At 37.7% G+C, this 19,022-nt stretch overlaps 2 protein-coding genes across 3 annotated transcripts; one reads left to right on the forward strand and one right to left on the reverse strand.

The window, feature by feature from the left end:
- The first annotated feature begins 6,458 nt into the window (after positions 1 to 6,458).
- Positions 6,459 to 15,302, forward strand: LOC121992890 (CDPK-related kinase 3-like). 2 transcript variants are annotated; one of them, XM_042547512.1, is made up of 12 exons: positions 6,459 to 6,715; positions 6,939 to 7,593; positions 9,021 to 9,151; positions 9,360 to 9,401; positions 9,473 to 9,581; positions 9,701 to 9,779; positions 10,157 to 10,453; positions 10,913 to 11,022; positions 11,374 to 11,481; positions 13,642 to 13,704; positions 14,785 to 14,952; positions 15,023 to 15,302. In XM_042547512.1, exons 2-12 carry the CDS (start codon positions 7,021 to 7,023, stop codon positions 15,161 to 15,163), a joined length of 1,821 nt encoding a protein of 606 aa, XP_042403446.1. In that variant the 5' UTR covers positions 6,459 to 6,715; positions 6,939 to 7,020; the 3' UTR covers positions 15,164 to 15,302. The 2 variants fall into 2 exon arrangements, with proteins under 2 accessions (XP_042403446.1, XP_042403445.1); XM_042547511.1 differs by lacking the exon at positions 6,459 to 6,715 and having other exon boundaries at positions 6,727 to 7,593.
- A 359-nt stretch (positions 15,303 to 15,661) lies between these two features.
- Positions 15,662 to 18,424, reverse strand: LOC121992889 (probable methyltransferase PMT18). Its single transcript, XM_042547510.1, has 5 exons — positions 17,457 to 18,424; positions 17,156 to 17,366; positions 16,768 to 17,065; positions 16,217 to 16,684; positions 15,662 to 16,100 (listed from the first exon to the last, which is right to left on the reverse strand). The coding sequence occupies exons 1-5, from the start codon at positions 18,153 to 18,155 to the stop codon at positions 15,878 to 15,880; spliced, it is 1,899 nt and encodes a 632-aa protein (XP_042403444.1). The 5' UTR covers positions 18,156 to 18,424; the 3' UTR covers positions 15,662 to 15,877.
- Positions 18,425 to 19,022: the final 598 nt, after the last annotated feature.

Raw genomic sequence — 19,022 nt, forward strand, 5'->3', positions numbered from 1 at the left:
GCTCGAGCATCTCAACTAATTGGAGGCGCCCTGAGTAAGGGACTAGAGGCACCTCGGATGGTTAGAGGAGCCCCAGAGCGGACAAGCTACGAGGATAAAAGTTCAATGCTAGAGGCACCTCGAGTTGAAGTGTTGGAGGCACCCTCAGACGATTGGAGACTCCTCCAAGAGGATAAACGCCAAACTCTGAAGATTAGATCAAAGATCAGGATGGCGGCCCAGAGGAACCGAGACACCTCCAATGTAATTTAAAAGAGGGGTTCTACCAGTGCATTCATCATCGCTTCTTCACAAGCTGTCAAGCTCCTTCTATTGTGTCATAGTCCTACTATTGCTTTGCTACAACACTGTTATGCGCCTATGCCCAATTGCTGCAATTAGAGCAACACCGACCTCGAGCTACAATCGTCAAACTACTACAAGTGTTGGTAACAATTTAAATTGTTTATTGTTATACTTGCATATGAAAATGTAGGGTGTTACACTTTCGTCATTTGTGTATTTGATTTCACTATTCAAAAAATTTTCGAGGGACTTTTAGTAGATTGCTCAATCGATATGGTTCAAAGGATCATGAGCCTTAGAGTAGGTGTTATTGAAAGGTTCGAACCAAGTAAAATTAGCTTGCATACTCTTGTTGTTTTCTTGTAATTGTTTTTCATTATTTTATGCTGCATACTTGTGTTTTCTAAAAAGTTTTAAAATAAAAAAAAATTAAAAAAAATGAGATTCACCCCCTCATCGTCGTTCTTTTCGATCCTTCAGTCTTAACTATAAGACTCATTTATACATAATCATATTATTTTAAACTCTATTTTGTAAGACCTTTTATTATTACTCTTGTTGTGCTAACTTAGTTTTATAGAAAAATAATGTTCAAGGTGATTGAAAGGTTCAGCTAACCGATCTCATGCGATGAGATCAAATCAGATTCGAATAAAGTCCAAGAAGGAAATATTTATTCAGTTGACTAATAGCATGATCAGTTGATCGATCCTATTTGGTAACCGAAGATCAGATAATTTCAATCAAGCAACAAAGGAAATAATAGGGTTCAGTCGATCGAATAGGGAGTTAGTCGACCGAACACATATGGTAAGCGAAGATTATATAAGTTTAGATTGAGCAACAAAAGGGAATTGAAACTGATAGAGGTTGATTTAGCATAAGGTTCGATCTAGGAAGATAGTGAACTTGCAAGCGAAGTTGGACATATTCTGGAGTTCGGTTGATCAAAGAAGATTCAATCAACCGGATGAAAACTTATAAAAGGTGCCTTGAGGTCCAAGGTTGTGCAATTAATTCTCTTCGTGTCTCATACTCTAATACTGCTTAGATCGTGTAAGTGTTGCTACAACGATTCTGAGAGGCACTCCAATAATCTACGCTTAATCTTCTACTTCTTCGATTATCAGTATACTTTTTATTACTTGCATTTATTTAAGGTGATCGTAGCTTATTACTATCCACTTCTTCTCCGAAAGTTTTAAGAAAGAACTTTAGTTGATTATTTATTCGAAAGCAATCAAAGATTTCAAGCCTTGAAGTAGTAATTACTGGACTGTGAACCAATAAAAAATTGAACCGTGTTTTTTTATGTTTGTTTTTTCTTTATTCCATTGTAACTTTGATTCTATTTATGAAAAAGTAAAAAAAAAAAATTATCGGTGAAATTCACCTCTCTCGCTTCTCTTTCAATCCTACCTATAGGGTAACAAAATCCTATATAAAAATATTAATTTTATTTAATTTAAATAAAATGATTATTTTAATTTAACAAATTTTTATTGCTTTAAATGTAAATCGGAAGATATAAACGAGTTTAAAGAATATATCAATAATTTTACATTCACATTTTAATCTGTAAAAAATATTAAAATAGAATAATTATGTGAAGTTATAAAATCTCTGGAGCAAATTTATGATCCATGACTTATTTCATTAAGATTTATTTATGGACGGATGGAAAAAGGAAAGAAAATAAATTAGGAGCATTGAAAGGGAGAAAACAAATGGGAAATAAATAAATAAATAAATAAGTTTGGATATGATGTGTGTTCTCGGTCAGACGCTACCATGAGGCCACCGTGACCTGGTTGGGCAACGATGCTGTAAGGATTGTAAAGATCGAGATCAAAGATTTTATTTTTTTTCAGAAGGTAGAAAGTTAATCCCATCTAATTTTAAATGAAAAAAAGGCAAAAGTGAAAAGCATTCAATTGACATTATTATAACAACTAATAATATCGTAATTACAACTGTACCGTTATAGCGGTACTATAATTTCATAACTATCATAATTATATAAGCATGAGAAAAATATTAATCATGTGAGATAATATTAAACTTAGAATGATAGATGCTGTAAGTTTTTGATGTTAGAATAAATCAAAAAGTGTTTATTATAGATGGTTCAAAATTTTAATATCATTTAGTTGTGTATCTCATTTAGGTCAAAATATTATTATAATATAATATTAATATTAAAGATGGAATTCATATTATAATAATTATGATTTATAATTTTTTTTATGGGCAATGGTAAAATAATTTTGATTAAGGAAAAGAAAATTTCAAATTATTATTAAGGATTAATAAGGGTACTAATTCTGTTCGAGAGTGGAGAAGATGATTAATTGGGAATGTAACTCTGATTTTGACTATTTGTAGACTATGATTCAACAAAAGTGGCTACAAGTGGTCATGTATGTCACAAGGAACGTTAATGATCAGACCAAGGAGGAGATTCCCGGCATAGACTCTTTAACACTCAAGTCAGTAATCGAGTTGAGTAGAGGAACTGTGAGAAGAATAGTAGCTAAGAGTGTTTAAAAATGTGTAGCATCACGCACCTCCACCTATAGATGGAGACTCCTTTTTATAGTGTTACTGTTTACCTTTACATGAATCTCAAAGCGCATCCAAAAAATGACAACCCATAAAGATGCTTTGACATATTTCCCAAAATGAACTCGCAATCTCTACTTTGGTAGAAAAGAAGCTTCTAATATATTGTTTGCATGTAGAATATTCTCTATCCTCCGTAGTACAAAACATCAAAAAGGAAATAGTTCGATTGAGGGGCCCACTATATGCTTATATGGTCAGTTGATCGAGTCCCTCTTGTGACCTAATCGACAATCGCTCATAAGTGTTAGGACCGTTGGCTGGTTAGAAGGGGGGTTGAATAACTCTGTACAAATAAAAGCAAACGAACCCTTCTCTGACTTAAAAGAACACTTGCATAAAATAATTAAATGAACTGAAAAAACAGAGGCTCAGAGTTTTTACTTGGTTACAACCGAAAAGGTTGTTAATCCAAGAAAATGAATCACACTACTTACTCCTTCAGGTGGAGAAGTCTCTTTACAGTAATTAACACACAAAAATGAAGAAGCTAAACAAAGAGGAAAGCGTGTACAAGTATTGCTCAGTAATTCTAGTTGTTGTCTATCTTCTGGACCAAAACTGTATTTATAGCCTTGGTCGGGGGCGTCTGGAACTGTTTTAGGTGCCTAGAGTGGGATAGAATTCTATCCTTGATGCAACGGTCAACATCCACGTCGAAGTGGATAAAAATGGGGTTTTGGGTGCCCGAACCCGTTCCGGGCGCCCGGAATGGGTCCGAGCCCTTTGTTTCGGTGTTGCTCGCCTCAGTCTGGGTCTTGCGTTCTGGCTCCACTCGCTTGGGTGATTTCGGCCATCCGGAATAGGGCTCACCCGAACCCAACTTCCGGTCTTTTCGAGCAACCTTCCGCTCCGGCTTCTCGTCCCTCGGAAATGTTGCGCGCCTCTTTCTTGTCCGCCCGCGTACTCTTCCGTAGCACTTCGTCCCTCAGACGCACTGAGCCCGTCGGCTCCCTCTCGTGTCGTCCTTCTCGCTAGCTGCATCTTTTGCTCGACTTCCTGTAATCCTAAGCTCCTTCACACTTAGATACAAGGTTAAACACAACATGACCTAACCTAACTTGTTTGATCACATCAAAACAACCTTGGGGTACCAACAATAAGAACCATCCGATCAGACTTATAGAGTGTTGTTAGGAACTCATATTTCACTCGACCCATTTATTTAGCCAAAGGTTTCAATCGAACTATGCATCCATTCTAGCTGATCGAACTATGGTTTCGATCGGCTGGACTACTCGACCTGTCAAATAAGTCTTGACTTCGGAGAGTGCTGACTCGTCTTGGATTATTCATTTATATTTAGTGATTCATCATCCGACCGATCCAATGGTCCGGTAAGATAACCTGATAGACTCGGTGTCTGATTAGCCCAGTAATTCGATCGATTAACCCCTCGGGCATGGTGATCAAGTGCACCAATTTGAAATGTTGATCCTTTTTAACTTTATGTCAAACTTTAACCATTATGTCAGCCGATCCTTGACTTTGACCCATATGAAAACTCCACATGTATCAGGAACAATGTTTTGAAAACAGGGCTGGTTATTGAACCGGTGAGGTGATCGGGTTGAGGTTTTTTAGGTTTGACCGGTTGAACTAGTGGTTCAACCATTATATATATACTAGTGTGATCGTGCACACGCGTTGCATGTGTACTATAATAATATATAAATTATTTGGGTCTTTGAAAATCCGAATTGTTTGGATTTTCTGTCACCCTTTTAAACCAAGAATTAATTATTTGGGTAAGTTAGACCCATGCAATAGTGACGCTAGGGAATTCAGCAACAAAGTACTGTAACGGACTTCCCTATGCAAAAAAATTATTTTAATTTAATATTATACTTGTCTTAGTAAAAAGAACTAAGAAAAATATATTTTTTAACATCGTTGGTCTAAAATATTTATAGAAGCTTCTTTGATCATAGTGTTGTCAATTCTAAGATATGAGACTAAATAGAACTATATTTTTTTTATATAAAACAACAAAAGAAAATTAATGATGAGAAAAATTCATAATAATACGTTGTAGTTGAGTTTCAAACTCTAGATTACTGATTGTTTCGTTTGTGGAATTACTAATAAACCTTAAAATTATTTTTAGTGTAAATAGAAAAAAGGACATTAACGTAAATGCATTTTAGGCTTTACCAAAATTAGTTAGTAAAGGGGGGAGATTTTTAATAAAATAGTAAGATATATAAATCATGCTTCAATAATTAAAAATCATGCTTTAATCCTGATTCAACCTACGATTTTGATTGATTTTGAGCGGTTTTGACCGGTCTTGATCAGTTTTATACGGTTTTGACTGATTTTAAATGTTTCTGACCTATTTTTAATTTTTTCCGACTTTAATGATTGACCAGACCAGATCAAGGACCGGTTCATGGTTTGATTGGTCGGACCGATCGGCCAGTCCGATCCGATTTCCTCAACACTGATTCAGGAACGATAGCAGTTATGATTCTTAGTATTACAATAACGTTTAACAATAATAATATTTTTGAAAATTATAAAATGGGTTGAGTGAGATGGAGCGTCGATGTGATAATATACGAAAAAGGACCCTTTTAACTATCCTGATAAAAAGACACTCTTTTAATTAATTAAAATTTATTAATGCCGATCAGAATTCAGAATTACAATATCCATATTATAGTAGCTATGCACTTGTAACTTTTACCATAACACTCAAAATAATAGTTTTAAAAAATAAAAAATATATTAATGTGGAAGTGGAGGTCTTTGATAATAAATAAAAAAGAAATCTTTTTGACAATTCAATAAAAAAAGACTTTTTATTTTTTCAAAAAAAAAAAGAGATTATGTCAAAATTAAGAAATCTAAATTCACCGAGTCGCTCTATTATTTTCCATAGCAACTATATATAAATGAAGATACATACTAATTCCCAAATCATATTTTTATTCTACCATCAAAATATATTTGTTTTATTTGCAACGAGAAACACGTAGGCAGCAAATATACATTAAGTTATGAATTACTTAATGTTTTATCTACAAAGAGGAGGAAGAGAAGATTTATATATACACAAATTAAATCCAAAAGTCAACGCCCTACTTAAGTCGCTTAACTAAAAGAAAGAAGAGTTGAATTTGGTTAGTAATCGGCAAAATAATTTATTAGTTTATCTACTTCAACTACCTAGTCAAAATATTATAAATTTGCGGTGCTTATTTGAACTGGGAAAGCTCAATTGCTAACTAATTTTTTTATTTACCTTTTTTCCCCAAAAAAATTCAAAACGATCAAACATTCAAGTCATATAGATTGAAATGCAAATAAAAAATGAATAAATTCGATCATGTGCTCCCACTGTTGATCAGTCCCACAATTAATTGTTTTGTTCGTTTGGCCTCTCCTTCCTCTCTGATTCGTTTTAAATCGCGGAACAAATGCTCGAACCACCTGTCGATCGAAAATTCAAGACTCGCTAGGAGTTGATCATACGTCGACGCCCTCGCGATCGAAGCCGTTGCGGTCGGGGGAGACCGACCGCGCGTCGATGGCTCGATCGACTCGGGCAAGGTGTGTGTGCCTGAAGTGGGCGACAGTGGTCCAAGGAAAAAGAGAGTCAGTCGTGTTTTATTGCGGGAATTTGTTTAAGCGCTACGCTACAAGGCAGAAACTTGTAAATGGCTGAGTGTCGTTTCTGGCGGAGAGATGGGCGGAAAAAGGCATTCCTGATTTATTAGTTCGGGCAATGAATAATAAATAATCCACTTTCGGAATGTGGAATTAATTCGAAAACAAAAATAGATGCACATGTTCTCTCTTCGCTGTAATTATTAAGCATTAATTCCTTTCCAATTTCTCTCAAATTTTACAGCGTGTATTGAATTTGAATTAATATGAAAGGGATTTTGCGTCAAATCGCGAACAAAATCTCGCCCTTTTTCTTCCTTCGATCATTCACTGCCTTTGTTTTTTTAATTGATTTTAGTTTGTTTTTTTTATGTATTAATTTTCCTCACGGTTTGATTTCAACTCTATTTAAAACTCAGAGTGGTGACCAGAGGAGAGGAGAGGAGAGGAAGAGGAAGGAAAGAAGAGGAATCGTAGCGTGCTTGGCAGTGCACCGACGACATGGGCCAGTGTTCTGCGAAGAACATCGCCGTCGCTGTGGACGGTGATGGCGATGGCGACGGCGGATGCGACGTCCGTCGCTCATCGTCGCCTGTGCCTGCGACGGGCGGCCTCGCCGCGTCATCCCCGCCCCCAGTCAACAGCGCGGGGACCCCCGCTAGATCTTCGTCGGCCAGCCCCTGGCCGAGTCCTTACCCCCGGAGCGCGGCCGGTAGCCCTCTGGCTTCCGGGATCGCGCCGTCCCCTGCGCGGTCCACGCCGCGGAGGTTCTTCCGCCGCCCGCCGTCGCCCGCGAAGCACATCAAGGCGTCGCTGGCTAAGCGCTTCGGACGGAAGAAGCCCATCGACGCTTCTATCCCTGAGGACGGAGCCGGGGATGGAGCCGGAGGAAGAGAAGAGGAAGCGGAGCGGCATCTGGACAAGAGCTTCGGGTACGAGAAAAACATAGAGTCGAAGTATGAGATCGGAAAGGAGGTGGGAAAGGGGCATTTTGGGAATACATGCTTGGCGAGGGCAAAGAAGGGAGAGCTCAAGGGTCAGCTAGTCGCTATCAAGATCATCTCTAAAGCTAAGGTGCGGTTGTATGTCAAACAAGGGATTTTTAGCTCCATAACTTTCTGTTTAGTCGTTTCATTTCCCAATACTGCACTAAGAGTTCATATCCAATCCGCCGTGCGATTCAATCAAACGCCTTCTAATCTGACTACATGAATTAGCTTTTGTAGAGTATTCGAGCGTCGATCGTGTTTTAAAGAACTTAATTCTGTATCAGGATTGTATCTTTCTCTGTGTAGAGTACTAGAGTCGTGTGGGTATCCATGTCCGGCCTCACTAGTGGCAAGCCTTAACTGCGTATAGTTGTCTCAAGACTAGTCTGGAATGATACAATGTCTTCTTTACTATTGCACTCCATATTGTCTTGTCTATAAAATTGTCTAGGTGCAGTCTAGTCGATTTTAGATCCGTCTGCCTTGTAGTAGTAGACAGTATACAACTGGGCAAATCTTTGGATATCACAATAAACACCCAATCTACACAGATCTAATATTTAACTCCACATTGTAGGTATATCAAGTATGTTTTTATGCTACATTACACGGTTACTTTTCTTCTCTTTAGTGCATGTGATAAATTTGGCACTTATGCCAAGTATTGGCTTATTAGAAGTATACACCACAAACTAACTTGCAATTTTCTAATAAGTCATGCAATTTAGATTTGTACGAGATTTTCCGTTTCAGAACCCACCAAAATCCATTTTATAGCATTGATCGTATCATTGACCTAACATGGTTATTTACTAACAATATTGAAACTTAATCAACGAATAAAATTGAATTGCCTAATCAATACCATCAAATAGTTGATAGTTTGGTTTCTATTGGAATCTCTGTATGATTTCAAGATGAGATATTAGGAGCAAGTGATTAATGAGCTGGATGTCATTTAGTTAGAGGAGCAAAATCTAGTAGTGACAATTTTTTTTCTAGCTTTGAAATCCTGTTTATTGTCAACTCCAAAATCCTTGCTATTGCAGCTTTAGACACTGTAAATCTTACAGTCATTACTATCTGCAATGTAGAATAACTCCATCACCCTCACTCACTCCTCTGCTTTTATAGGTTTGATGTTTTTGTTTCTCGTTGTGAGGTTAGAGTCTTCTTGTGGTTTGTATTTATTTGACCTTTTTCTCTTGTCATGTCCTATATATTCCTATAATCTCTATCCTTCCTCCAAAAGTTTGTTAGTTATGGCTTTTATGCCCTTTATGTGTTCTAGAATTATCAAGAAAATTATCTGAATGTTAATATGATATCTTGTTCTGCATCATATCATTTACATGTCAGCTTGGCCTGTGTGTCAATGTAAAATAGCTAATCCTTGCCATTGTGTTTTAATTGGTTAATGCTTCTTTACCACTTTATCTTGTCTATAGTTTCTACTCTTTTAGCATATATTGAAGACAGAAGAAAAGTATCCTAATCAGTTATCTTTGGCAGATGACAACAGCAATTGCAATTGAAGATGTTCGTAGGGAAGTGAAAATCTTGAAATCTCTAGCTGGGCATGCCAATTTGGTGAAATTTTATGAAGCATATGAGGATGAAATTAATGTCTACATAATCATGGAGTATGCACTTACCCTTCCAGTTTAAATAGAATAGACTTTGTAGAAAATGCTAAACTTCTGACATTACATAAAGGTTGTAACTATCCAAGAACTATTTGACTGTGTACATATTTAGATGTCTATTTAGTTAAAGATTTGGTAGGGTAACCAATAAATTTTTGTTTCAACATGAAAATCTAATCACATTGTTGTTACTGCATCCTGCCAGATTCTGTGGAGGAGGAGAATTGTTGGAGAGAATCCTGTCCAGGTGAGTTTTTGACATTAGATATCCTTTTATGAAATATGAAATTTTTGCTCAAATGTTGTCTTTTGTTATAGAGGTGGAAAGTACACGGAGAAAGATGCAAAAGTAATTGTAATACAAATTTTAAGTGTAATTGCCTTTTGTCATCTTCAAGGAGTCGTTCACCGTGATCTGAAGCCAGAGGTATTGCTTCATGGCCTATTTTGGATCCTGTAGATGCTGCTGTCTAATGAAGTAGCGTGTTTAGTATGGTTCTAAATTTTTAAATGTTAGTAGATTGCTCGCATGATTTTATTTTGCAGAATTTTCTATTTACTACAAAGGATGAAAATGCACCGATGAAGATTATTGATTTTGGACTTTCCGATTTTATCAGACCAGGTGAATTATTGGTTGCAATTCAGTACTATCACCTATACTTCTCCTTTGTAGGCATGTTTAAGTTTTCCAGAACTTTGTTTCCTTTTTGTATTGTTGCACAGCAACTCTTACTAAACCAATGTCCTAGTGATGGTAAATAGGTGATTCAATTTTTTCTGTTTCTTTCAGTTATAATTTGCTGAATTTGTGTCTGTCAACTCTTTTGAGAGATACGTGGAAATAGCATAGCATTACATAATACTTTTAGCATGCATCTACTACGTTCACTATTATTCTCAATCTTTTGGACCATATATTACTTGTGCTCCACTGATTTTTTGTTTTTTGCTTGCCACTGTTGGTCTTCCCTGATAGAGGTGTTATTGGTGTTTTTTCAGATGAAAGACTAAATGACATTGTTGGTAGTGCATATTATGTTGCACCTGAAGTCCTACATAGATCATACAGCACAGAAGCAGACATGTGGAGCATTGGTGTCATAGCATATATATTACTGTGTGGTAGCAGACCCTTCTGGGCTCGGACTGAATCAGGAATTTTCCGGGCTGTACTGAGAGCCGATCCTAATTTTGATGAATCACCGTGGCCTACAATATCTCTGGAAGCCAAAGACTTTGTTAGAAGGTTGCTAAATAAGGATTATAGGAAAAGAATGTCTGCTGCAAAAGCTCTATGTACGTGTTCCATTTTCTGTTGGTTACTTTATCTCACTTAGTAATTGCTATCTGATTTGTTTGGTTTTATCAATTACGTTTGGCTACCTATCATGGTGGCAAAAGGCCACTACGCTCGCCCCAGCACTCCCGCCAATCCATCTGAAGTAAATCACGGGTGGCTACTAGCCTTTGAAATAGTGACTGACGCATGAGGGAGGCATTTATCTTGGCTATGCCGAGATTCGAACCCCATACCTCATGGTGGCAGCACCTCATGCGCTAGGCACTAAACCGTCCCGAGGGGACAAAATATTTAAAATTTAAAAAAAAAAGAGAATTTTACGTCTGGCTACCTATCAGGAGTTATAAGAAGTTATATAAACTACAATATGAGAGAATTTTTTGAGTTGAAATATATTCTATAACATCCTCAAACCCTGTTTAATATAGAATTAATAATCCTTTATTGGATAGCAGCTCACCCTTGGTTGCGAGATGAGCATCATCAGATCCCTTTGGACATACAAATCTACAAGTCAGTCAAGTTCTATATCCGCACCACACCTTTCAGATGTGCTGCCATGAAGGTTTGGATTGCTTTTAGGTCTAGATTCATTATTTGGACTTGTGCTTGATAGCTATCTACATCAGTTATATACTGAGTTTCAAATCATAGTTTTTGAGAAATTATCTGGCATTGCATAAGTGTCACCAGATTTTATGCTGAATTTACTAATGTTTTGCTTTGTCAGCAGTGATATAACATTCTTCATATCACATACTAATAGTATATTTGTGATCGATTGTTTTATTGTTATTCTTTGTTTATTTTGAGTAGATCAAGGATTGGCAAATTGAAGGGTTATATTGGGATAAAATTATATTCAGTTCAGTAGTAACATCTCACTCAAGTGCCTCACTGATTTCTTCTCTTACAGGCTCTGTCAAGTGCTCTAACAGAGGATGAACTCTTATATACAAGATCCCAATTTAATTTATTGGAACCAAATAATGATGGCTGCATTTCTGTTGAGAATTTTAGAATGGTGAGTTCTTCTATTCACATTGTTTAAAATCCTGCCATTTTGTGAGATCCCATTAAACCAAGTATTCTTTTGGGTTGACTAGGAATGTAGTCTACCTGAATTCTCTTTCTTTGTCTTTCAATCCCACATTTTAAAGCCGATTGTACTTTTTGTTGGAAATTAGTTTATGCGACCAATTGATTGAATTGGGACATGAACAACTATTTTGTAAGTAGATCATCGTAAATTAATTTCTTGGATAAATTAGAATTTATCTGGCAGAGGCATTTGGCTTGGACACGAGTGAGGTCTATGAATGTGAATGCACAAACACGTGAGTGTTGACTCTCATGAGACCATTAGGGGGTGTGAAATGATAAATTCTTGTGATTGGGCTGTGGAAGGATGAGAATTAATTATTTCGAAATCACCAAGAATTAATTAATTATGTTTTCTTGAAATTGGCTTCCATATGCCCTCCAAGGCAACATAGAAAATGTGTGCCTCGAATTACATGTCAAAGCAACATTGCATTGCTTCCCTAGTCCACATACAACTCTCAAATCATGTGCATTATTCGACACTCATGTTCATGTAGATTTTGATCACTCACAACGGAGTTGCATTGCTTGCATTGTCTTCAATGACAAAGCATGCAAGTTGCGACATGAAACCTCATGAATGTTGTTTCTCAAAGTTCGCACATGTCTTGGAACTGCGATATGCAATCGACATGTCTTGACATTCACACATGAGATTCTATGATAAGGACTACCATTTTGAAAAATAACAAAGACGCGACACTCAAATTAGAAAAAGTAAATGGGGATTGTTCATTTTTTTAAGCAAGTCGACAGAATATTGCATATTTTAATTAATTTAATTAATTGAATTTATGCAAATGTGAGGAAAGGAGACATCTAACTGAAAAAATGTTTTTTCACCCCTTAAAAGGAAACCTTTCATCCCTTTAACAAGAGCTCCATCTTTAGCTTAAATAAAAATTTTAAGCTGTCATTTCTCTTCTTGTGTTCTTTTTCTCCCTCTCCTTTTTAAGGAGTTCCAAGGCTTTAAAAGTTTGCCATAACTTAAAATTTAGAATGTTTCTATTTCAAGTCAAAGATTGTTATACTATGGTAAAATGTTGTTGATAAATCATAAGCACTTGGGAAAAGAGAAAGAGTTCACCCTTGTCTTGACCTTAAAACCTCTTATTCAAATGAATAAGCCAATTCAAAAGAGTGTATCAATATTTGTAGAGGTGATTTGATGATCGACGATATTAAGTGTGTAACAATTTTAGCAGAAAGGGTATGTCTACTATCCAAAACATGAATGGGTATGTTGAGGACTTAAAGGGGCACAATCCATGTCACCGCACCAATGGCCCACTGATTCAAGATGTTGATTTACTGACAAATTGGCTGACCAGACCCAATCATATAAATCAAATTCATCTCTTCCTTTTTGTGAATTTCAATTGGATCGCTTAATCCAAGGGATGCCTGCAAATTGTTAAAACCCTTTGGATGGGGTGCTCTTGCACATACACAATATTTCAAAGTCAATGTTGCACGGTCTATAAAACAACTATGAGACCCACAACCAAGTGATATCAGAAACCATACGTTTCTGCTTCTTGCAGTCTATACAAAGACTGAGATCCACAACCCAAATGTATAAAAATCAATACAATTATTATTTTCCTTTTTTTTTTCCACTAAGTTTCTAGTTCTGAGAGTTTTTAGAGTGTTGTCGGTTAGTGCAGACTTAGGCAATTTTATAGATAGGCACTGTATCCTACTGATAGAATTTCGAGAACTGTGCTGTATCAAATTAATGGAAATTTCTATACTTAAGAGATCTTAAAAGTGTCTAGTCCATAAATCCTATTGTTAATTCTGAATGCATCTCCATTTCTTACAACACCGTAAATTTAAATTTGCAAGAATTTGGTTAGATCAACACTTCAACAGGCTTAAGGTCATCCAAAAGAATTCAATGTAATTACTCTCTTTAATGTAATCTAAATGAGTCTAGCAATAATGCATTATGTTCACATAATAGCACTTGTTCCCAACATGATATGAACTCCCTACTGATGTCTGTGTTTGCATCCGGTTTTATTGAGATCATGCATATTGATTTTCTTTTTTCCAACTTTTTCATTAATTCATGCAGGCTCTCTGGCAGAATGCTACTGATGCTATGAAGGCATCCAGGGTTCCTGATATATTAAATGCAGTAAGCCATTGCTTTAGAGATGTTCTTGCTATGTGAATATGTTTCTGTTTAAAGTGCTTTATTCACTTAACATGTCTTGAATCTATTGTGTCAAATGGGTATTTACAGTTGCAAAGATTAGTTCTTTTTTTTTACCTTTTTTTTTTGTTTTAAATTATAAAGCATCTACTGCATCAGTTAACATACTTGTATGTCATATATGCAAAGACGAACACTTATATCAACTGAGGTTGAAATATGGATACTAAGTATTATTATTTGCTCTATTGAGTAGTTGGAGAAAATGGAAATGGATACTAAGGTTTAGGAAATAAGAACACTCAAGGCATTCACCACTCCATTTGATTATGTTGTGTTCAGAAAATGTGCTCATTCTTTATATTGTTTTCTTACACATATGACAAGCAATAGTTGCAATCATCGAATCCCTTGATAGTAGGAAATGATGAAATAACCTATGGCTGCAAAGTATAAAGCTCATCGAGTATTGACTCTATTGAAATCAGAGTCCTAGTAATCCTGTCGCTGCTTCTTGGTTAAGACAGTGAGCTAAATCATTTTCTACAAAATATTATTATGCCTGCGACCTTATGAAGTAGCTAGACTAGTAGACTTATATCACCGTCAAATCCAGACTTAAATTGGTATGATAACTTGCTTAAGATACAGGTTTTGTTCAGTGAAAGTAAAGCATGTGACATTTCCTATTAAGATTCCTCTAAACTTTTGTAATCTCCCTTTTTTTTTGAATAAATTATAGATTCCCTACTGCCATATCACAAAATTTCAAATATTGTCATATGATTTTGACTCTATTTTTAATAGGGAAACAGCCGTAAATTTATATTTCTCCTTGAAAATGTTTCACATTTTTAAGAAAAAAAAAGTTTCAGTTCAAAAATGAAGAAGTAATGAACTGCAACTGGCTGGGATAAGACCCATGAATCTTATCCTAATGTTCAATTCTTTTGTTCCAGTTTAGACCGTTTGATTAATAAACTTTACTTGGGAGCTAAATTGATGTTTGTCAAACTTCAATCTATAATTCTTATTCAAGAATTAATATCATGGATGTCTCAGTTGGAGCAGCTATCATACAGAAGGATGAACTTTGAAGAGTTTTGTGTTGCAACAATCAACCCTTATCAGCTTGAGGCTTTGAAAGAATGGGAACAAATCGCCACTAGGGCATTCCAATATTTCGAGGAAGAAGGCAATCGAGTCATCTCTATCGAAGAACTAGCACAGGTATATTAATAAGCTGATGACATATAAGCTGTGTTTTTGGCTATCATTAACTTGACATCCAACCTTGCAGGAGATGAACCTCGCCCCTGCAGCTTATTCTATGATGTGTGACTGGATCCGACCTGCTGATGGTAAACTCAGCTTCCTTGGGTTCACCAAATTTTTGCATGGTGTGACGATACGTAACTCTAGAACAAGATACCATCATTAGATTGTTCTAATTTGTTTTCATCATTGGCATTCCCTATAGAAACTCTCACATTTACCTTTCTTTTTCTTCCCCTTTTTGTAGAGCATCGGTGTACAAAACGAATATTGTTATATCAGTCCCAGATTTGGATTTCAATCAACCTTTTAGGCGCATCAAATCCTTCGTCATAGGACAAACCCGATAGCTTCTATTGTCTTTCTATAAATTCAGGTTTATATTGAGTTTTAGGGTACCTCAAATCAATTCAAGTTGGATCTCCCTTAAAACTTTATTTGATTCATGGCCACCCACCCCCATGGACATTAGGGCAAGTTGAGCAGTAGGACACTAGATGGATTGGTATGGCTTCAGGTTGAATCAACTGAAGATCAAATATCAGTCAAGAGTTTTCTTGATTCAGAGTAGTGAGTTTCGAGTCCACATTCTCGCTTATAGATGGCACAATGCATAACTCTTGGTTCGTTGGCGAAATACAACTTACATGAACATGATCTACAATACAGCATTTAGACACTTTTCTTGCTAGTGATAGGCAACCATCTTAGGGCACTGACTTACTAAATGGTATTCGTGGATCAATAAGATGATTGAATTATCAAGGAAAAAAAAGGAAAGTAAAAGAAATCACATTGGTATATTGAAGAGAAAATGCACACCTATTCTACAAAATTTAAGGCATACATGATTTGGAAGAACATGTAGATCAAGCATCTATTACTCGGTTGATGGCTCGGCTGTCCAGTAAGTTTTGATAGCCAAAAGGATCTTCTCAGGGTTGTAAGGTCCAGATTCATGATCCAGTATCTGGTTTTCCCACCTCATACCGTCTGTGATCGCCTGAACCTTCGTAAGCACCTCAACCGTGTCACGAATTATTATCGTTCCCTCTGGCCTCAGTATCCTATCCATCTCCAAGAGTATGTATGTTATGTCACACCTGCAAAAGCTTCCCCATTAGCAGTTCTTTACTCAATTCAAATGTTCATACCTGAAAATCGTGTATTCTAGAGCCTATTTGCTATGCTTTGTGAATAATCTTGAAGGAGTATTTACCTGTCCTGATATGTGCTGAAGATACCATTAGCATGGATGAGATCATAAGTCCTAGGATACGTCGAGAAGGCTTCACACCAGTCCTGGTACGTGCCGATGAATCCTCTCTCGTAGATCACACCGAGGGTGTCAGGGTTTGAGCTTGCAGGGACAACATTCATAACCCAAACAGGATAATCAATCATAGATGCTGCAAATCCGCCCAAGTAAGCATTCATGTCCATAATGTTTCGATATCGTCCTCGACTCAAAGGCGGGATAGCCCTCTTGTAGTATTCGATTCTCTCTTTCCATGTTGCATTGTCTTCCTCAAAATGCGTAGGACTCAAGCTAGGGACTAAACCACTACTAATTCTTGGTGGCATTGCGAATGCCCTTTCAGGCCATTTCTTCAGCTCACCTCCAGCAACTTCATCTTGCTTGCTTACCTCTGGCAACGGAGTTATGCAAGCACTCATTTTCCTATACCTACAATCATCACAAACCCAAAAAGGCCATCAATCATATGGACAAATCTTGAGCATGTTCATCGAGAAGTTATGTATCCTTACCAAGCAAAGTCGAAGTTATCGTTTTCGCAGATTTGAGGAGTTTGATAGCTCCTTTGAACTCGGCTACACTCTACATGGTTGATGGGCTTTTGCCAAATAGAGAGGTCTTCCTTCTCGATCACCTTCCTCCAGCATAGTCGCTTCGTGACTTCCTCAATCGAGTCTTGTTCTTGCTTCAAATCTTCTTGAGTCCTCTCCCAGCCTCGGTAGTACTTCTTCCAGTGAATTGGGGGACCAGATAGAATCCAGTAACCTCCTGGTCTTAGAACTCGATCGACTTCGATTAGGTACAAACCATCTGAGAATCCAAGACAACAATGGTTGATGATGTTTCCTTAAGTGAAACTAACTGAAGCATTCAGAGTGTCCATTTGATGTCAAAACTTACCATAAGCATACCAAGGAATCAGACATCTGGAGCAGTGAGCCATATCGAAAGCTCTCGCCGGATACGGCAGTCTCTGGGTGGCCATCACTCCGATCATCGCCGGAACTCCTCGCTCCAGAGCAAACTGCACCTGTGCTTCATGAGTATCTCTTGGTGCGAATGACATTGTTACAATGTCCCTCTTCAAAAGGTAAGCTCCCCAACTAGCAACCTTCAATCGAACAGAGACAAAGATCTTGGCAAAGTGAAAGGAAATCCATTTTGATCGATAGAATTTAGATGAAAGGAAAGGTTTGCTTACTCCACAGCCGGTGTCGATGGCAGTTCTGATGCTGCCGTCCGTCAAGGAGATGAGTGCGTTAATGTCGTCTATGTAGGCGTCGGCGCCGCGCGGGAACATGGTGCCGCCGCCGGGGAATCTGAACTGGTCGCCCTCCACCTGAATCCAGTTCTGGACCGCCTTCTCGATGCTGAGCTCCTTGTGAGGGATGTTGTCGTACCAGGCGTAGTCCCTGCTCTTGGGCCACCGGAAGGGCGTCTTGTAGTTGGGCGGCGCCGGCACGAGGCACCGGATGGCCTCGTCTTTCCCGGGGCAGTGCCGCTCCCGGTACACCAGCATCGTCCGGTCGAACCGCCGCCCGCGCGTCCTGTCCTGGCACGGCGTGTACTCGCTGAAATTGAAGGGGCAGGCCGGGAACTTGTCGACGGCCGCGGCGGCGGAGCCCGCCGCGTCCCTGGCGTTCATCTGGTGGTGAGCTTCGAAATCGAGGGCGGGCAGGGAGGAGGAGGTGGAGGAAGAGGAGCAGTCGCAGCCGGCGGCGGCGGTGGTGCCGAGGTTGGAGGTGGGATTGAGGGAGGAGGGAGGGGAGGAGTTCTGCCACGCGCCGAGGGCGTAGAAGAGCGCGCAGAGGGCGGCGACGACGAAGGCGTAAGTGAGCCGCCGGTTGGTGGGGTCCATTATCTGGTGGATCTTGGGAGATCCAACGATGTCTCTCGCCATTGATCTTTTAGCTACAATATTACGTCTGTAGATTTCATGCAAAACAACTTCTAACAAACAAATCAAATCAAGCGTTCATCTCCAAAACAAACTAATAAATAAGAAAGCGACAAAACAAAATCCAAGAAAATAAAAGAAAAGAAAAGAACAGAAAGAAGAAAATGATTGAGAATTACCTGAATAGCAACTGATTTCAATAACACACAAGAATGAAAAAAAGGTTGAGCAAAGGCTGTTCAAACTTCTTCTTTGCAGTATTCTTGTCGTCCCTAGATATTGATTAAGAAGGAAATTATAGATGTGGTTTGTGCTTATTTTGGGGAGAATTACTAGCCCCAAAATGTGGTGCTAGTTCCATACCATTCTTTTTCATTTTATTATTATTATTACAAGTTGTTAATACGTGTGATACGTACCAAGTTTTTTTTTTTTTTTTGAATTTCTTAATTTTGGAAATTTTTAGTTCTCATATCTCAACTTCTAGTAAACTGTGGATCTCGTGGGCAAGGCTTGGCCCATTTAAGCCCAGCCCATTTATTTTTGAGATAAGCACTAGTTCGGCCCATTTAAGAAACAAATTGAATGTTTAAATTTTTAAATGGGCAAATTAATTGCTCATTGTCTTGCACCAATGCTTATTACTTGTCTTATCTTCTTGTGGGCCGACGATACTGAACCGCCTAAGTGAGCACATCAACTTTTTACCATATTTTTTTGCCACACTAATGCTTACTATTTGTAGTACTATTTAAGTTGCAAGGTTAATGACAAGTTTGATGCATTTTATGATCTAAATTTTTTACATTGTTACGAGAAGTTTTAGGATTTATGTTTATCACATATTTTGTAAAATTTATATCATTCTAA

Source organism: Zingiber officinale, chromosome 6B (assembly GCF_018446385.1).
Source record: "Zingiber officinale cultivar Zhangliang chromosome 6B, Zo_v1.1, whole genome shotgun sequence".
NCBI lineage: Eukaryota > Viridiplantae > Streptophyta > Magnoliopsida > Zingiberales > Zingiberaceae > Zingiber > Zingiber officinale.